The sequence below is a fragment of the Callorhinchus milii genome, unplaced genomic scaffold (assembly GCF_018977255.1).
Source record: "Callorhinchus milii isolate IMCB2004 unplaced genomic scaffold, IMCB_Cmil_1.0 Scaffold35, whole genome shotgun sequence".
Lineage (NCBI taxonomy): Eukaryota > Metazoa > Chordata > Chondrichthyes > Chimaeriformes > Callorhinchidae > Callorhinchus > Callorhinchus milii.
In genome coordinates this window covers 668,529-686,441 of record NW_024704776.1, presented here as the reverse complement: position 1 = coordinate 686,441, position 17,913 = coordinate 668,529, and the positions used below count along the sequence as shown (strand labels likewise).

Sequence of the window (17,913 nt, the reverse complement as noted above, 5' to 3'; positions counted from 1 at the left end):
TTCCAGGTACTTTTTAATGTATGGATGAAAGGAACAGTTGACTAACGTATCTAAAACTGCATAGCTTGTCATTGAAAGCACTTCTGCCAAGCTTCCCTGCTGCTTGTCCAGACTTCATTTGGAAGAAACATTCTCCTCTAGGTAATTTATACATTGTGTGAGCATCAGGAATCTTAGAACATTCTGGAACTTCACCACCCTTAGGGCTTTGGCTTGCAGGGTTAACGGGAGCTGAATGAACTGGTTTGCCCTTCCAAGTCCTGTCGATAAGCTAGACTGCCTTGGCTGTCATCAGCAGAGCTATGGAATACTGTGGACCCACCTGGCTCAGGAAATGGACTATCGAGACCGTCACAGAGGGTTGGCTCGATTCTGACATTCCATTGCCAAACATGTCACCTTGGAGCCAGTTCAGCTCTCAGGAGACCGTGATTAACCCCCCCCACACCGGAGGAAAACAATTAAGCAGTGCCTACTGACAAAGAATATGTATTAAATTTCCCCATTTCTGCTAGAGTACAAAATTAATATTTTTCATGACCTTGCAGTGGAATGAATGGAACCAGAGAAATAGGAGCAGTCCCTTGTGGCACATTGATATGATATAATTTGTTCAACAATGCACCAGTCTTACCAGGGTAAGGTGCTTAAAGGACTACAGGGAAGAAATTACACCTGCATCTGGATTTACTCTTGTTTCCTTAGCTTTTCAGAGTGCCTAGCTAGAATTTATCAAATCTTAAGTTGCCTTAAATTTGAAGCCAATTTTCTGTAAGTTATGTTAAGAGTTAGATAAAAATGATTTCAGGTTTAAGATTGAATTAAACTATTTGCCAAATTCTCTGAAAGGCTAAGAAAATTGACCAAGTGGAATTTCTTCCCCGTACATTGGTTGAGACTTGAAATAACCTAGTGGTGATACTATAACAGAGTTCATTGGCATATGGTCACAGGTTAATGTGCCAGAGTTGAATGTCACTCAAATTGTGTAACCAAATGATTGCTCTGACCAGTCTCACAGAATAGTTTGAGGAGGTGACATCCCACATTTTACTGTGGGGAAGCTTTATAACGACATCGAAAGCTTTATAACAGCAAAGTACCACATGAAAGATTCTTTCACAAAGCTAAGCGCTTTGGGACGTCCTCTCGACGTGAAAAGCGCTATATCAAATGCAAGGATTATTATTATTACGTCACTGGGTATCAAGGGCAAGACATAGACATGGATTTGAAATTGGCTGAAGAGAAAGAACCAGAGGGTAGTTGTTAGGAGAGCTAGGTCAAAATGAGGGAGGCATTCATTGGGATGGCTCAGGGTTTGTACTAGGGTTTCTCGTGTTGCTTGTATACAGACTGCGTGTAAGGTAGTTAAATTTGCAATGTCTCAAGTTGAGAGGAGCTGTGTAATCATAGGAGGTAGCAAAGGTCTTACAAAAAGAGCTTGATTAGGTATGTACATAAATGGATGACAGGCAAACAATGTTCAAACAAAGATTAATGCAATATATTGCCTATAGCAAGTAAAAACAGGAAGAATTTTGCATTTGATATAGTGCCTTATCACGTCTCAAGCCTACATATCTCCATGGATGGGATAGCACTTGCCAAATAGGGAGGCTGAAAGAGACCTAGGGGTGTTAGTTGACTCATCACTCACTATGTCAGAACAGTGTGAAGCAGCAATAAACACGACAAACAAGATACGGTCTATATTGCCAAATTGGATGAGTTTAAATCTCGAGAAGTCATGTTCAAGTGCATAGTGTTGTACTCAGGCTAAATTCTAGAGAACTGCATTATGAGTCTTGTTGCTTTGACGTAAGGGCGCTGCCCAGTACTAGAGGCAATGCCGACGAGAGCAACGAGGATGATCTCCAGTGTTAGCAGAATAAGCTGTGACCAATGGCAAGCTATGTTGTTTGAGCTGGTTAAACTCCCACAAAACACATGCTTTGGGGTTCCCAAGCTAGGGGAGTTGTTAAGAGAACTAGGTCAAACTGAGGGAGGCATTAATTGGGATTCGTCAGGGTTTGTACTAGGGTTGCTCATGTTCCTTGTATACAGCAAGATAGTTACATTTGCAGATGCCCCCAAGTAATACCAATATTTTGGCATACTGCGGACATACATGACTTAGCAACCGGTCTACTGAGATACCACAGAGAAGTCTCTGAGCTGGCTGCCACATCTAACCGGTGAAATTCTGACAGATTCAATTCTCTCACCCAGTATCCAGCCTTGTGATAATTAAATCTGTTTATGAAGCTTCATGTCCTCACTTGCCTTTCCCATAGCTGGACTGGGGTAATAATTGCCAAGGCATGATGGAAACTAGAAATATATTCTTGATTTTTAAGTACACATCAATGCAGTAGATAATTGGTGAAGGTTTTCAATTTCTTGTAAATGCAGCGTGTGAGGCCAACACTCAGTCTCCACTTCCTTGTTTGCATAAAAAAATGCTTGGATAGTTATAAAAATTAACTTGCACATTTGTTTTATGATACCGTAGCGTTTGACAAAATATAATCATTTCATGTTTAAAAGCTGATCCGTTTCTAGGATGTTGAGCCAAATTTAGGGGTTGGTGTAAGGCCAAAAGGGCTACTATTCCTTTGTTGGTAAGGTTACCAACTATAGGGTTTAAAAAATCCTTTCAGAAAAGAGCAGTGGAAATAAATGCTTTATGCTATACAAACAGATGATCTTGGGATGGACCTTAGGTCTTGCAAATCATTGTGATGTAAATGGTGTTCCTTGGGGAGAGACACTCTTAAGTCCTCAGGTATGTTTTCTGGCATTGAGGTACATTTATATTGCCATATTCCCCATGAAGCTAAAACTGCATGTCATCTATAACTGTGTGTCCATTCACCACTGGCCTTGGCAGTGTGCCCATAGATTTCTAAGTAGTTCACAAGCTTGATAAACTTGTGGACCAATGAAACAATTGAGAATAATATTCACTGGTTGACTGTAAGGACTGTAAATATACTAAGGGAATTGGCCCCATTTGGACAATTTTGGATGATTTTTTCCCAGTTTGGTTCATTGTAAATCCCCCACCCCCTTTAAGTGACTGTGGTTGATATAATAAAGGAAACATCATCATGTGTGTTCCATTGCCAGGCTCTGCTCATTCCAATTGCTGTCACATGGTGCAAATTGACCTCAAGTCATATGGACTGGATAACCTCTGTATGTTAAATACAAGTTGCATTTGAGGGAATTCCAGACACTACAGTTTCATTTCTGGTTTGACATGGTATTCACATATAAATCTAATATAATTTTCACTCGCCCTTTAGTTGTAAACACATTCCAGCCTATAATTTCAATTATCATCCTCATGCAATTTTGGTAATGAGGCAATGAAACTAAATTGCAGTCTATATTTAAGGTATTTTCATTCTTTTCTCTTGCATCATTCACAATCCACAGCAAAGTAGTAAGTACCTTTTCACTTGGGCCTCTGCCACTGCATTCTAATACAAACTTCAAGAAGGGGAGACGGGGGGGGGGGGACACTTGTAAAAGTTCTCCTTGGAAAGAAATGCCTTGCCTCCACCTTGTGAAACCATAAACTTAACATCTCAAGAAGCATAGACATACATCCTTTGGCATTGCACATTGGTTCTCTTGCCCAATAGTTTAGATATTATAGATACATTCAAGAGGAAGCTAAACTTTCACCTGAGGGAGAAATGAATACATAATAATCCTTGCATTTGACATAGCGCCTTATCACAAGATGACTCAAAGCACTTCACAAAATATAGTGTAAAAGTGGAGTGACAGTGTATTGCGTAGGTAAAAATAGTAATAGAAGGATAAGGGAGGGAGTAAGGAGTGGATGGAGACTTGGGTGCAGTATAAACACCGGTACTGAGTGGTTGGGCTGAATGGCCTGGTATAAACACTGGCATGGAGTGGTTGGGCCAAATAGCCTGTTTCTGTGCTGTGATTTTTTTTGTAAATCTTTGCAGTATTCAGTCCTTAAACAAGCAAATTCAGATCATTACCCCCACTTCCCTTCAGCGTGCTGGCAGTTGAGGGTTTGTTGGTTGTGTTTCAAATCCTCAGGTGGTCCAGTCACTCACCTCAGCTGGTTGAGTTCTGACAGTTGGAGAATGTGCAGAACAAGGTGGAGGCCAGGAGAAAAATTAGCACTGACCAGCAAGCTTCCTGTTGATCAAAGAGACTGTGGCTGATGGATTGTGTTTGAGTTTGGATTGAAATTCAATTTGAAGCTTCCACAGAGACTTTTTGGTACTTTGTGTTTTCAAGGTTGACATTCATTTTGTTTATATTAGACTATTTTGGAAATAACAAGGTCATTTTGGAATTTAAAGTAATTTCAGGAAGGGAGAAAAAAAGCAGAAATGTCAATGATTTCTGAAAAATGTCAGCTAACTCAACATAAGACCACAGCCTTGACCTGTTCCCTTCAGTCTGAATTTAGAGGGCAGAGTATCCTCTATATTCAGAGAATTAACCCAAACCGCTCCAATTCAATGTTATTTTAGGTTAAAGATTCAGCTCAGTCCTTATTCCCTAACTGGCAGCAGTCACAAACAAAAACAGTGAGTAGCACAAATGTTGAATGAGCAGCCAAAAAAAGAGGGGTGCGGTTGGGAATTGGAGACCTGGGAAGATAAAATAAATTTAAAACAGAATAAGGAAGCAATTGATTGTCCATCTCAAATCCAGATGTTATAATCTACTGGGAATTTTCTATAAAATTAAGGTCTTGGTGAATTAATTAATTTGGATATTGTTATGAGTCAATAAGTTTCCATTGATGGGTGTGAAATGGTAAAAGTATATATGTGATAGATTTGTATTGTAAGCTTTGCTCCTTTGTCTGTCACCTAGAACTATTAATTGTACAGTACATAGCACTTATTATATTTGTTTGAGTATTTTTCTGGGTCTGGAGCACAACTGTAAACATGGCTGCCTTATATAGAATTTCTGTATGTGTTTTTAATTGTAAGATTACCATTGTAAATGGTAAAGTCCAACAAATTATCTTACTGATTGTTCTTGTTGAGGCTAAGGCATAGGCAACACCTATGCTACTTAATTACAACAACAACAACAAGATTCCATTTATAGAGCGCCTTTCACGTCAGGAGGACGTCCCAAGGCGCTGCACAGTTGGGTCATGACCCGAGCAGGGGGGAAATGGTCAGGGTGAGGGGAGGGAAGGGAGGGAGAGAGGAGGGGGGAAATGGTCAGGGTGAGGGGAGGGAAGGGAGGGAGCGAGGAGGAGGAAGAGAGTCGAGAGGGGAGCTGAAGGCACGGTCAAAGAGAAATTAATATGGAAGTGAGAGAATTGAGAATTACCTTTACTCGCCTCTTTAAAATTGGAATCAATATTTGTGATGATCATTTCAGTCTCTCCATATTTGTTATCTAACATCAGAGATGTTGCTACATCATCCCTCCAAGTGTAGCAGTCTGTTAATTCCCATCAGTTTGGCCTCAACCCTAACAACTTGTTCTCACTGTTGCTTACTCTCTATGTAAAGAAATATTTCTAAGTCTGTTGTTCTTGACCCTCAAAACTATGAGCCTGAAGCCTCTTATCCTACTTCCTTGATGTGTCTGAAAGCATTTTAAGTGCTTCACAATGCTGCCCTGCTTGCATAAATATAAATGCAAGCTGTTGTTGCTTATAGTAATGGATTAACTTTGTCTCATTAAGCAATTTATCAACTTCTATAATTGTCTTTTTTATCTCCATACGTTTGGTTCTGACATGTTTCTTTTGAGACTAAAGAGCCCAAGTTGATTTAATACCTTATAAAACTCATCTTTCTTGCATTGGGGATAAGTGCTCCAAGACACCGCCACGTGTGAAGGGTGCTGTATAAATGCAGTTGTTGTTATTGGATTGAAGTAGATCAGTCTCATGGCTTTCCATTTTATTGCTTCTAAGGCCTTGGTAGATTATTTGCGTCACAACAACCACAACTACACACAATACTCCAGATCTGGAGTGATACGTTTACAAGATTGGTTTGGATGAAGAAGGTTCTTTGACCTACCCAATCTCATCCTTCCAGAATACTCACCCTACCATCCCCCATCACAGCATCAAGCTGCTTTTCAAGTGAGTCCAGTGTCCTGGCTTTTACCATCTTTCTTGGCAATCTGATCCAATAGTTGAGTATCCTATGAATAAAGAAGCATGTCCTGATATCCGTCCTGAAATTGCCCTTTGCAACCTATGTCTTCTTGTGTTGATACATCCCAAAATATTGATCTGGGTTTACTTCAATCCAATTTAAATATTTATATACCTCTATGATGTTCCCTCTAAGTTGTTTTCTTTCAAGACTGGAGAGCTGAAGCATGTTATTCCACTAACACTTGGGATCATCCTCATTGGTTTCCTATGCACTGCCGAAGAAGCAGAGAGCCTGGCCAATCCCTTATCTGGTGGCAACCAGAATTGTATGCAATACTCCAGGTGCAGTCTATCCAGGGCGCATGTCTGGGGATCTAAATGCAACTGATTCAGCAATATACTCTCCATTGAGATGTTAATCTCAATGTTTGCTTTGTTTATCTCTACCTCACACAGTTTTTGCAAATTTACCTCCCCTTTAGCAAATTCTGTCCCATCCATGGAATACTTGTGTCTCCTAATCTTGGTTCCCATATGTAGTACCTTGTATTTATCTGTATTAAACGTCATTTGCCAGTTATTGGCACATGTGCATAGCCTATCAAGCTCTTTTTATAGGACCTGTGCTGCTTCCTCTGTTTCCACAGTCCCCCTCATCTTGGTATTGTGTCCAAGTTTATCTTACTTGTTTATCTTACTATTGTTTATCTTACTATTGTCTGCGACTTCAGGTCATTAATATATATGATGAACACGAGGGGTTCCGGTACAGACCCCCAAGGTACCCCATTGTAACTAAATCCAAATTAACTTCTGACCAGAGCACTGCACAGGTTAAGTTTAACTTCTGAATTAATGGTCACTCAATCCACGACTGGTTGTGGGACACTGCTGTCTGCATTTGGTTGCCCCCTTATGCTCAGAAAATACACAGTCAATCCACTTTACAGTATATTTTGTGAAGCGTTTTGAGATATCTCAACAACGTGATAAGGTTCTGTATCAAATGCAAGGATTATCAGTCATCTGAGGGACAAAACTAAAAAAAACATGTCTTTTTTTATTGCGGCAGCACACTGTTTAGACATCATGAACAACAAGTCAAATGATACCGTTAGGTCTTTTTCAACTTCCCCTTATTATTCTTTCTCATCCAGGGTGTGTGAGTGGCTCCAATTTTTACTTCCTATAAACCTTATTAGCAATAACTTGCATTTGAATTTCAATTACAGTGATCAACCCTGGTCCAGATGCAGTCAATCACTCAATTTAAGGTCTAGGCTTCCTCCTTTAATTTCACAGTTCCTCTAGCTTGATTTCATCTGCAGCTTTAACTGCAGTGACACTTTTTGTGACACCAGATCAATTAAATATACTGGGAACAGGAGGTACATGCCTTACCCTAGATAGTAAATGGCATAAATTTACAGTAAAAAATCTCTTAATTGCTATTCTATTAAATGCTTAAACCAAGGAGCACTTTTCATATGTCAATTTGAGATGTTGCCTGCTCAGAAAAAGCCCTGGGGTTTGCCAGATTCTTTTTCTGCTCCCATAAAATGACTGCCAATACTTACATAACCAATTTCTTTCCCCGCCTCTCTGAGTAGCTCAAGTGCAGTTCTTCTGTGCCAGGGGATTTAGTTGTTTTCAGCATCTTGAGTATCAGGAACCTCTACCTCAGTAATATCAATGCCCTTGAGCTTGGTTAGCACGGTAATCGCTAACCAAGCCTGCTACGACCCTTCCTGACAAAATTGCTACATGACCACACAGCAGTCATGCTCAGAGTACTTTCTGATAACCTCTGCCATGGTGTTTGTGCCTCCCCAAGTGGACCACCATGACAATGAAGCAGTCTACTTAAATGTGACTCCCAAGTGTTTGTTCATAAGCCATGTACAGGAAGGGAAAGTGCACATGCACAATAACAAATAGTCATGTGGGATTTGTAACCATGTTCGCCATCTTGAGTATGTTTGGATTTCAACACCTGTACTCATATAAGCTTCCCTTGGGCTATTAATGCCATGCTGTGCACTGATATGTCATACCTTTTAACTAATACATTACATAAAATGTATCACATCAGTTTCCACTACATAGATACATACATGAGGCTACATCAGTTGATTTTATTTAACTGGAGCCTTACTCACTGTGAGCAGTAACTAACTAATTTAATGCAATTCTTCCTAACTGGCAGATCTAACCATTACCCTGTCTCACTTTTCTTCCTGGTTGCTTTTTGTCTTTTCTTTCCCTTTCTTTCTCTCTGGTTTCCTCAGCTTGGCTTTGCCTTCCCCTTTTAAACCATCTACCTGTGGCTCTACTTTTTTCCTCAGAGTATTTTTAATTTCATTTACTCTGTATTACCACAAGCCAAGAATATTGACCAACCAGTCTAGCATGCTATCTGCATCGTTGTGGGACATTGCCATAAATCATGATTCATTTGTGGATTTCAATTCATTACAGTCTGATTGTTACTCTCAAAGGTGCTCAGTGATAACAGGAGAATCTGTAGTGATCCCATGCTTCTTCACATGTTTCTAAAGTCTATTGTTTCCCTCTTCAGTGAAATACAGCAGAAATACTATGTGACAACTAATAACATTTTAGAATTTGATAGTGTATCAGTGCCAGATTTAATTCCCAGTACCTTGCCATCTAGTGATCAAAGGCAAAACATTCGTCACAAGACAATTTAGGAAGGAAGAACTGGGAACTGGTTTTAAATACGTCAGGAGCAGAAAAGTTTTATTTCAAATATGTAGACTCTGCATTGGACAAAGGAAACTAAATAAGATTTTGAGGGCCATTGCACATACAAACATCAACAATCAAGGAGAAATCCCTGCATTTTGCTTAACATTTTCAGTTTATGATTTATTGATGCTATTAAATTTGTTTTGGGGCCAAGGCCCATGCACAGGACTGTCAAGATTTAAAAGAGTAGTAAAGAGGATGAGACTAAATTAAGATGTAATAGCGTCGCTATGTTTGGGAACTAAAAGCTTGTCATAGACCTTGGATGATTTATTATCAGTTTTACTGCCGCTGATTTCTGTTAGGAGCAAGTTCAATTTGCGCACAAATACTTTGCAGACATCAGAATCACTCAGAATCACTCTTATCAAAAATATACTTTTTTACTGTTACTGGTTTATGGCTCAGGCTCCCATGTGTAAACGACTACCAGGTTGTTAGAAGGCAAACTGGATGGACCTAGGTCTTTTCTTGCCTAGCAAATTCTTATAATTTTATGATTCAAAAACAGTGTGATGACATTAGGAAGCAATGTGCCACATGCAGCATAAAAAATGAAGACTGTGGCCCAGTTTAGACTAGTCTGCAGTGAAATGCTATTCTCAAGGTTTACCTCTTTAACTGCATTTTCAGTTATCCTTTTCCTTCCCATCTTCTTCAGCCCACCTCCCCACCCTTTTGGTTGCCCAGGATGCAGTATGAAGTGCTTTCAGATGTCCTCCTGACATAAAAGGTGCTATATAAATGTAAATTGTGTTATTGTGTTCAGTGGCTGCCACTGTTAAATGGTCCACAAGCACAGCATGATTGTAATTTATGAGGTATTTTTATTTCTTGAATCGAACAGTTTGCCTGGGTAACAAGGTAACAAATTTACTCAGCAAGCGTTTCAGACTCTATTAAAAATTGAATCGTTTGGGATTGGAATCAAGGGTTATTGTTTCATCTTAGAAGATAAATCAAAGATTTTCCAACAGACTGTTTTATGGTAATGAGGGAAGTTGGGGGAAGCAAATATTTATTACATTGAATGGGCTAAAAGCAGACGTGCCCCTCCTACTCCATGTCATGCTCAATCACAAAATCAGGCGTTGGGCCTGCAGCTCCCAAATCTTCCACTTAATCTTTTTGAGGCATTTTACTATAACGCTGTTATCCAAGAAATTGAAAGACACATCCAAGATCCAAAGATCTGGCTTCTCCAAGTTCACTAATGAGAGCTATGTCGGGTGGTGCGGCCTGCCTCAGGCCCAATTAATCTGATAGATATCACATGGATCCCAAATTTCGCCCCGCTAACATGTATCGCTCGTATTTATTTTCTGTTTTATGAGTTGTAGGAAGCAACATCACTCATGGGTTGTACAAAGAAAGTGTCGCAATACCCAGCAGGCCCAAGTTCAGTAAAACTGTCTGTTTCTCTAAATTATTAAGTTCATGAATCTGTCGCAATATGAATTCCATGAAAGATGAATAAGTATTAGATATTACCACACTTTTGGCTTTCCACCAAAATACAGAAGCCACTTATAGCTTCATATACTCTTGTGAAACTGATGTTATCATTGGTATAGTGAACTATTATCAACACATTACTAGTTTGCCAAGAAATGTAATGCTTGAAACAGATGGTTGGATCAGGAATTTTATAAAGTGCAGATAAAAGGCCAATTTTCATATCTTTGTGCTGCAGCCCATTTGGTGATTAAATCATCAACTCAATCTAAACAAAAACAGAAAGCATTGAACATGAAAGTGATTAGACTTTTCACTATGTGCTATGGTCTCTGAGTGGAACTCGGATTGACTGTTAAGTGCATTGATCATAGACAAAACCAAATAATTGGGCAACGTTTTATACTGAGATTAAGATTTCTGCAAAACAGCATTGAGTAATTTGTTTGCTTTGGAGTGATAGAGAAATTCCACCTGGTTCTAGATTAGCTCTATTTATGTAATTTAATAAATAATGCATTCATTTTTAAGTTTTGTAGCTCTTTTAAGAAAACTGACAATAAAGTTTGCCAAATTTGGACCCTAAAATATTATCTAAGTAGAGTAAATTTAGACCTTGGTGGAAATTCTCCTCTCTACAGCTCAGGTACGCTTTTTATTTTTGTTCATATTAGTAATATATTTTGCACCCATACATTTTGCCCACAATACATACAGTTAATTCACTTTACAATATAATCTATGAAGTGTCTAGAAGACATGAGAAGGAGCTATATCAAATGCAAGGATTATTATTATATTTTCAATAAATAACATCATTTTTGTTAAATTGTAGAACTCTGATTATTCTCTTTATTACTAGCTATTTAAAACAATTGTGCAGGCTCATTCAAGAGTATAGATGGGGATGTGTCTATCTGGTGTGAGCAAGATCAGGAAATCACTGTTTGAGGGATCAGTCATTACCCTGAATTATATTGTGTTGTATGTTAGGAATATGTTGTCCCAAATGCACTCCAGGTTCCTTCAGAATTAAAGAAAAATCTGTCAGGTTTATTATTTAGTGTACTACATAATCTCAATTACATATAGATTTAATTCTAATTTAATTCTAATATTCAGTTGAGAAATCTTTCTAAAAATCTGTCATTTTTTTGGCAATAAATAATGTGTATTTTGATTAATGGCTTTGCTCTTAATAAACCCAAGATTTATCAGGAGAGCCAAATTCACAAGCCCATAGAGAACAAGCGATTAGAGATGTCCTGATGTGAAAGGCACTCTATAAATGTAACTTATATTTTATTGTATAGTTATTCCTTCATACAATCCTGACAAATTTAAATTATTATTTAAAGAGAGAGTGTCATCAATAGTGGCTTAAGCTCAACCCATTACATGGAAATATGATTTATTTTTTGTTTGATTTCTGCATGTATTGCTTTGGGTTAAATATTTTTGTTCAAAGAGTGAATATGGAAAACATTGATGCGGACGTTGAACAGAGTTGTTAGTGAGTCAGACAATGTGAGAGCAGAGTTAACACACACAGTTGGAATGACACCTCTGTTGAAGCAGCCTGTGCTCATGACTGATGTTAACTTTACTGCCTCACACTGTGGGTTTAATATCACCTCAAACAAAAGGTTGGTAAGATTAGTCATGAATCTTTGCATAAGTTTGGTTTATAAACGGTTGAATTTTTAAAATAATCAGTCACATGATACAATTCTTGTATTCTGATCAACTTGGTACATGGTATGAAGATAAGATATTTTAACACAAGAAATCTGTGAGAGAGTAGAGGTGACTTTCCAATCATTGGTGGGTTTACCAAACTTGTTGGGCAAGCATACAATAAAACTTACAGTGAACCTTGACCAACACATAAACTGTTTCTATTATAAGATTCCACGGCCAAGCCACAACCAATTTCACAAACCAGTAGAGAATAAGCCAACCAAGGTCTTTCACAACTTTCATTTTTAAATGTAGCATGCCTTAAAAAGAATTCACATGAGTCTCTGAAGCTCTAAGCTACCATTTAGAACCAGAACAAATGCATCTTCAAACATTAATCTGCAGTATTTAACATCTATCATTTCATAATCAGCTTGGCTCAGTTGGCGTCATTTTTGCCTCAATATCAGATGGTTCTTATGGTTTTTAGCCCCACATCAGTTCATAATCCACACTAACAGTCAAATGAGGTGAGTGTTATGTTGTCAATATTGCTATTCTTCAGATGAGACATTAAACCAAGGTCTTGTCTGCCTGTTCAGGTGGATGTTAAAGATCCCTTGCATTATTCGAAAAGTGAAGGGAGTTTCTTTCAGTGTCCTGGCTAACAATATTCTAAATAAAATCGATCATTTGTGTCATGGCTGATTGTGGGACCTTATTGTGTGCAAATTAGCTATCGCAACATTTACAAATACAATTACAAAATAGTCTCAAGTGTTTTGAAACATTATACATGGTTTATCAAATGCAAGTATTATTACTGCAAAAATACATTTTGATGTTTCATAATCAGTTTGTAACATGCTATTAATTTGGATGCAAATGCATATAACATCTGTTAGTTGAATCAAAAGAAAATATTAATGACTATATGAAGTGTAATTTTCAGAAGCAGCTAAATTTAGTTATGACCATTCAGGTGGAGAAGTGCAACTGCTGAACAGATTTTCCTATTCTTATGTTCAGTGTTTTTTTTTATTTTGCACCAAAGTTATTCTGGAGAGAAAAAGATCCGACTGCAAAGCAGACATTCCTACCAAGAAGCCAATTGCAAGTACTGGAAGGTTCATCAGCCTAAGCAGAGGCTTTGATCCATATGGATCCACACTGTCTTGGCATCAACCCTGGAGGCATGGTAAGTGCATATTTAATGATAGGTGGAGAACAGTGAGGTTAGGAGGCATCTGGTCTTTTGCTACTTAACAGGCTCATTCAAATCAATCTCTGAATTCTGGAAAATTAAGTTGGCTGAACATTCAACTCAAATACTGCAATTAAAATGATTCTCAACTCTTTGCACACAAGGCCACTGTGCCTAACATATGCCTGCTCTAGGGTTCGTCACATATACATTGACTGACGAAAAGAAGTTTAAATACAGCCACATTTTATAAACATCTTCATAGGCCACTGGCCTTATTCTCAAAAGCTCAAGATAGAGAACAACTTCTGTTATTGGTTTGCCACCATGCTTGGAAATAAATAATTGTGCCTAAACAATGAAATAAAAGCTGAATCAGGGCAGATTCTATAGATTTTAGGTCATTAAAAATCTGCAATAGTGACTAAGATCTTACTTAATTTTCTGAACTTGGAGCCAACATGACATAATAGCCAATAATCAAATTGGTTGCAATAGTTGCTATAAATAAACCAGGATAAATGTGATTTAGTTCCATTGAACTTGTATTCAGGTATCTCCAGAGTGTTGCAACAGTCACAGTTTTCTTAAGGATGTTAATTAAAATGCATTGATCCTGGAGATGGAACATTTTATTCAGGCCTGGGCTGCTTCCTAAAATTGGCAGTGACATGGATGGACACTTCCTCTTCATTGCAGCTGCAACAACTGTTAGTTTAGTGGAAAAAAAATCATTATGTTTAAAAAAATCTCCCCATGTCCTTTCACAAACAATTCACTATTAAGATAGTTCAAGTGTCGTTCGATATTTACTCCTACTTGCAGTCAGTTGAAATTGAAGGAACCGTTTGAAGATCACACATGATTAATAGACTTCTGCATCTGGAAATTGTATCCAATAATGCCATGTTGTGCACCAGACATATGTTATCAACCTTAACTGTTAGTGTAAAATGAAAAGTTGGTCACATTTGAATGCTTGGCTAAGCTTAAAATTGCTAATTATTACACTACACAAGTCTCGTTTTCTGGATGCAAGTGCTTGGTTGGAAATAAGAGTGTTGTATCTTGAGCATTGCCTGGTATTACTCAAAAATCATTTATTACTACAATATGCGACACTGCCTCTGTTCGTACAAAATACTTAATTGATAATTTCTGTGATGCATTGCCTATCTGTATGTGGAAGATTTTGTTTACTATATTAGAATGCAGGCTTATGTATTTGGAAGCACCATAGTACATTGGATGCATTGGGGCCTAATTTGTGATCTGGGCAAAAAAGTATGTAAATAGCAAAGATTGTAAGTATCTGGATGTCTCCGAGACTGACCCTCCAGGACTTCTCTCAGATGCAATCTTCACCAAGCCACCTGTTGGTTTTCACAAACTTCCATTGCCTTCAATCTTCATGCAAGCAGAGTTCTTACCACCATTGGTAGTGTTCCATAGGGTCAAGTTCAGACTCATCCAGGTCCCAGAAGGATTCATCAGTTAGTAATCTTTCCGCGAATTACCCAAATTGATCCCAACGTCACTGGTGTATCCTAGTTGGTCATTTCCACTGGTTTATCCTTGATGACCATTATTATATTGACAAAAGGTTTCTATAATACATCCCAAAATATTCATAGTCATTCCACGACCCAATTATAACAATTATCGTCCTTGTATGTGTAACTTTCTAAAATACTATAATATTGGCAACTATATTATATAGTGTTTATTACATAATTAAGGGCATCTGGATACAGTTGTTCATAGTTAGCCCAACCTGTAAATTTTGCATTTGGCTGTTAATTCAACCTGAAAATTAGATCCCAATGATTTTCATCGTAAAAGTAACAGAGTTTGGGGGGAGGAAATGTGTCAGTTTATCTTTTGACAGACTGGGTCCTATCACTTGTTGACACATAACTGACATCAAACTCGTAGTTAATGGATTGTATGTAAAGCTTGGTTTGTATAGACTCTCACACTCATGTTCAAATCATTTCATGCCCTGGCACCTTCTTACCTCTTTGACCTGCTTACACTCCACTCTACCCGCCCCCTTCGCTCAGCAGGCCCCAGCCTCCTGCAAGTCCCTCGTACCCTCCACCAACCTGCAGCCATGCTTTCAGCCACTACGCCCCTACGATTCTGGAACTCTCTGCCTTAATCCCTCTGGCTTGCCCCTGCTTGCCCATCTTCAAATTACACCGTAGATCTTTCTCATCAACCATCCATACAGTCACCTCCCCTCTCTTCCTGTTTTGGTATCAAGACTGTCACTGTTAAAAGCTCTGAAATGCTACGCTATGTGAATGGTGCTACAAGTTGTTGTGGACAAACAGGTTGTGAATTGTGTCCATTCAACAATTACAACAAATGTATATTTACGTATCTTATTTCACTTCAGGAGGACAGCAGCAACAACAACTTGCATTTATATAGTGTCCTTCAGGCAGGGTAGCATCCAAAGGCTCTTAAAAGTCCAGTCTTGGCACCTGAGCAGAGAGTGGGGAGCCAAGGAAGGTGGTGGGAGAAGAATATCCCAAAGGGATAGTCAAAGAAGAATGTCTTGAAAAGGCCTTGAAAGAAGCGATAGACAGGGTGAGTCGGAAGGATCCCAGAATGGACTACCAGAGAGTAAGGGTTGATAGAAATTATTTTATTGTTGTATCATTGTATTTTGCCACTGATTCAAAGGTTCATTTAGAAAATGAGCGCACACAATGGCAGAGTTGAGAAAAGATATTTCAGTTGAATTGAATACTTTATTTGTACAGACAAGATTGGAAACCACATTTTTAAATAAAAAACAGCTACCAAAATGTTACTGACGCTTCTTGTGAAACAGTACTATTTCTAAATAGTTAATAAACCTTGTAGATGTGAACTGAAGTGTGAAATATGAGGGGAAATAACACTAGGTCAGTATCTGAAAGCACCACTATTTTGAAGGCCTCTATTTTCTCTTATGCCACCATAGGTACAAAACTGAGTTCAAAGAGACACCAAGAATTTATTTTAAAAAGATCTATAGCCTTTCAACACACAAAGGAGTAAAGTTTGTGATGAACAATAATATGTTCCTTGTGGTAATTAACGTGAAGAACATGCTATGAAACTCTGCCAACTTTACCTCAGTATTCCCCAAAAAACAACATGAAAAATCTTGGAAAATAACTGAAAGGCTCCAAAGGTGTCAGTTGTGACCATTCTCTTTGCTGTGGAAGACACCACCCATTAGATATATATTTTTTCAAACTATTCTGCTTAATTGAAAACCTGCTGTTACTTCCTGAATCTCATTGGTGATGAGGCTGGAGAATGTTTCTCTTTTTTACTCCTTTTTATCTCCGTTAGCTGATGTGCAGATCAGATCATCTTTTGGCATGGCTAGTGCACACATACACATTGCTTGTTGTTTGTTCGGTGGCCCAGATTTGGCACAACCGTTCGGCCCAAAGGGTTTGGTGCTCTGGGACACTTCCTGCATGAGGGGCCTATGTAGATGCATGTTGTTGTTTTTGCTACCTGGCAATGTTGCTTGGATTGAAGGGGGCAGCATTTCAATGCCATTTAATGGGATACCATCTGAGTCAGGCCAGTGTACTGTGACCATGGAACTCGAAAGCTATTGTCCATAATCAAGAACAATTGCATTACTTTCCAGGGGAAGCAAAGATAGTGCTGGTTGGAGGCTTTTACCATGGACAGTAAACTATTTTTGCCTAGGTCGACTGCAATTTTAGTCAGAGTGAAGTTGATCATATCACGTCATATTTTTAAGTTATTGGTTTGACTGACAAGCATGTCTCAAGGGAACAGCTATTGCAAAAGCCTGGCTATACTTTCCGTTAGGCTCAATCGGATCAGTAGTAAATATTGCTATCCCCACTTGTCAATCACTGTCACCACATGAACACCATGTTAGTAAAAAGATTTATCTTTTAACCACAATATTGTAATGCACAGTATGGAAATATGTTTTGCTTGCATTCTTTGCTGAGAATCCTCCCTATTTGTATGCCCATACAGCACTTTCCTTCATAATTTTAACAAAACCTGTGTTAAGTAAATAATTAGATCACAAACTAATTTCAGTGCAATGCATTTCATAACTCATAGGAAAGAAAGTGCGCGTACAAGGAGTTATAACCATCAAGTTAAGACCAAGGCTTGAAAACTGTAACTGGTCAGGGGAATCAGAATAGCTGCTATGATAGTAATATTGGTTCTAGTCCTGCCACCAATATTACTATCATAGGAAAGGGATGATCAGATTGCGGATCAGTATGTCACTGAACAGCTTCTGACTGATAATAGACAATTAAAGATTCAGTGTCTGTACAGTAGAAAGACAATTATCTACATTAGTTGGGAGTGGCCCCATTGTGGCCAAACAACAATGTGGATGAATGATCATCACACAAAATATAAATTGGCTACCACTGACCAAAAGCACAACAATCAGATTGTTTTTGCTGGTATCTTACAGCCCCTCATGCACTTCCTTAACACAGCCCAATGGGGATAATAATCCTTGCATTTGATATAACGTTTTATCAGGTCTTCGAGACGTCTCAAAGTGCTTCACAAAATATACTGTAAAGTGAATTGATTTTATATTTTGTGGGCAAAACGCGGCAGCCAATTGCGCACAGCAGTGTCCCATAAA

General features: G+C 38.4%; 1 protein-coding gene across 1 annotated transcript in view; it reads left to right on the top strand.

Annotated features, from left to right (window-relative positions):
- The window catches only part of LOC103182627 (histone deacetylase 9), a 317,211-nt gene that overhangs the window by 1,959 nt on the left and 297,339 nt on the right, over window positions 1-17,913 (top strand). The window contains exon 2 of the mRNA XM_007899699.2: window positions 13,098-13,241. Within this exon, the coding sequence (XP_007897890.2) occupies window positions 13,098-13,241 (144 nt within the window). The remainder of the gene's footprint in view (window positions 1-13,097; window positions 13,242-17,913) is intronic.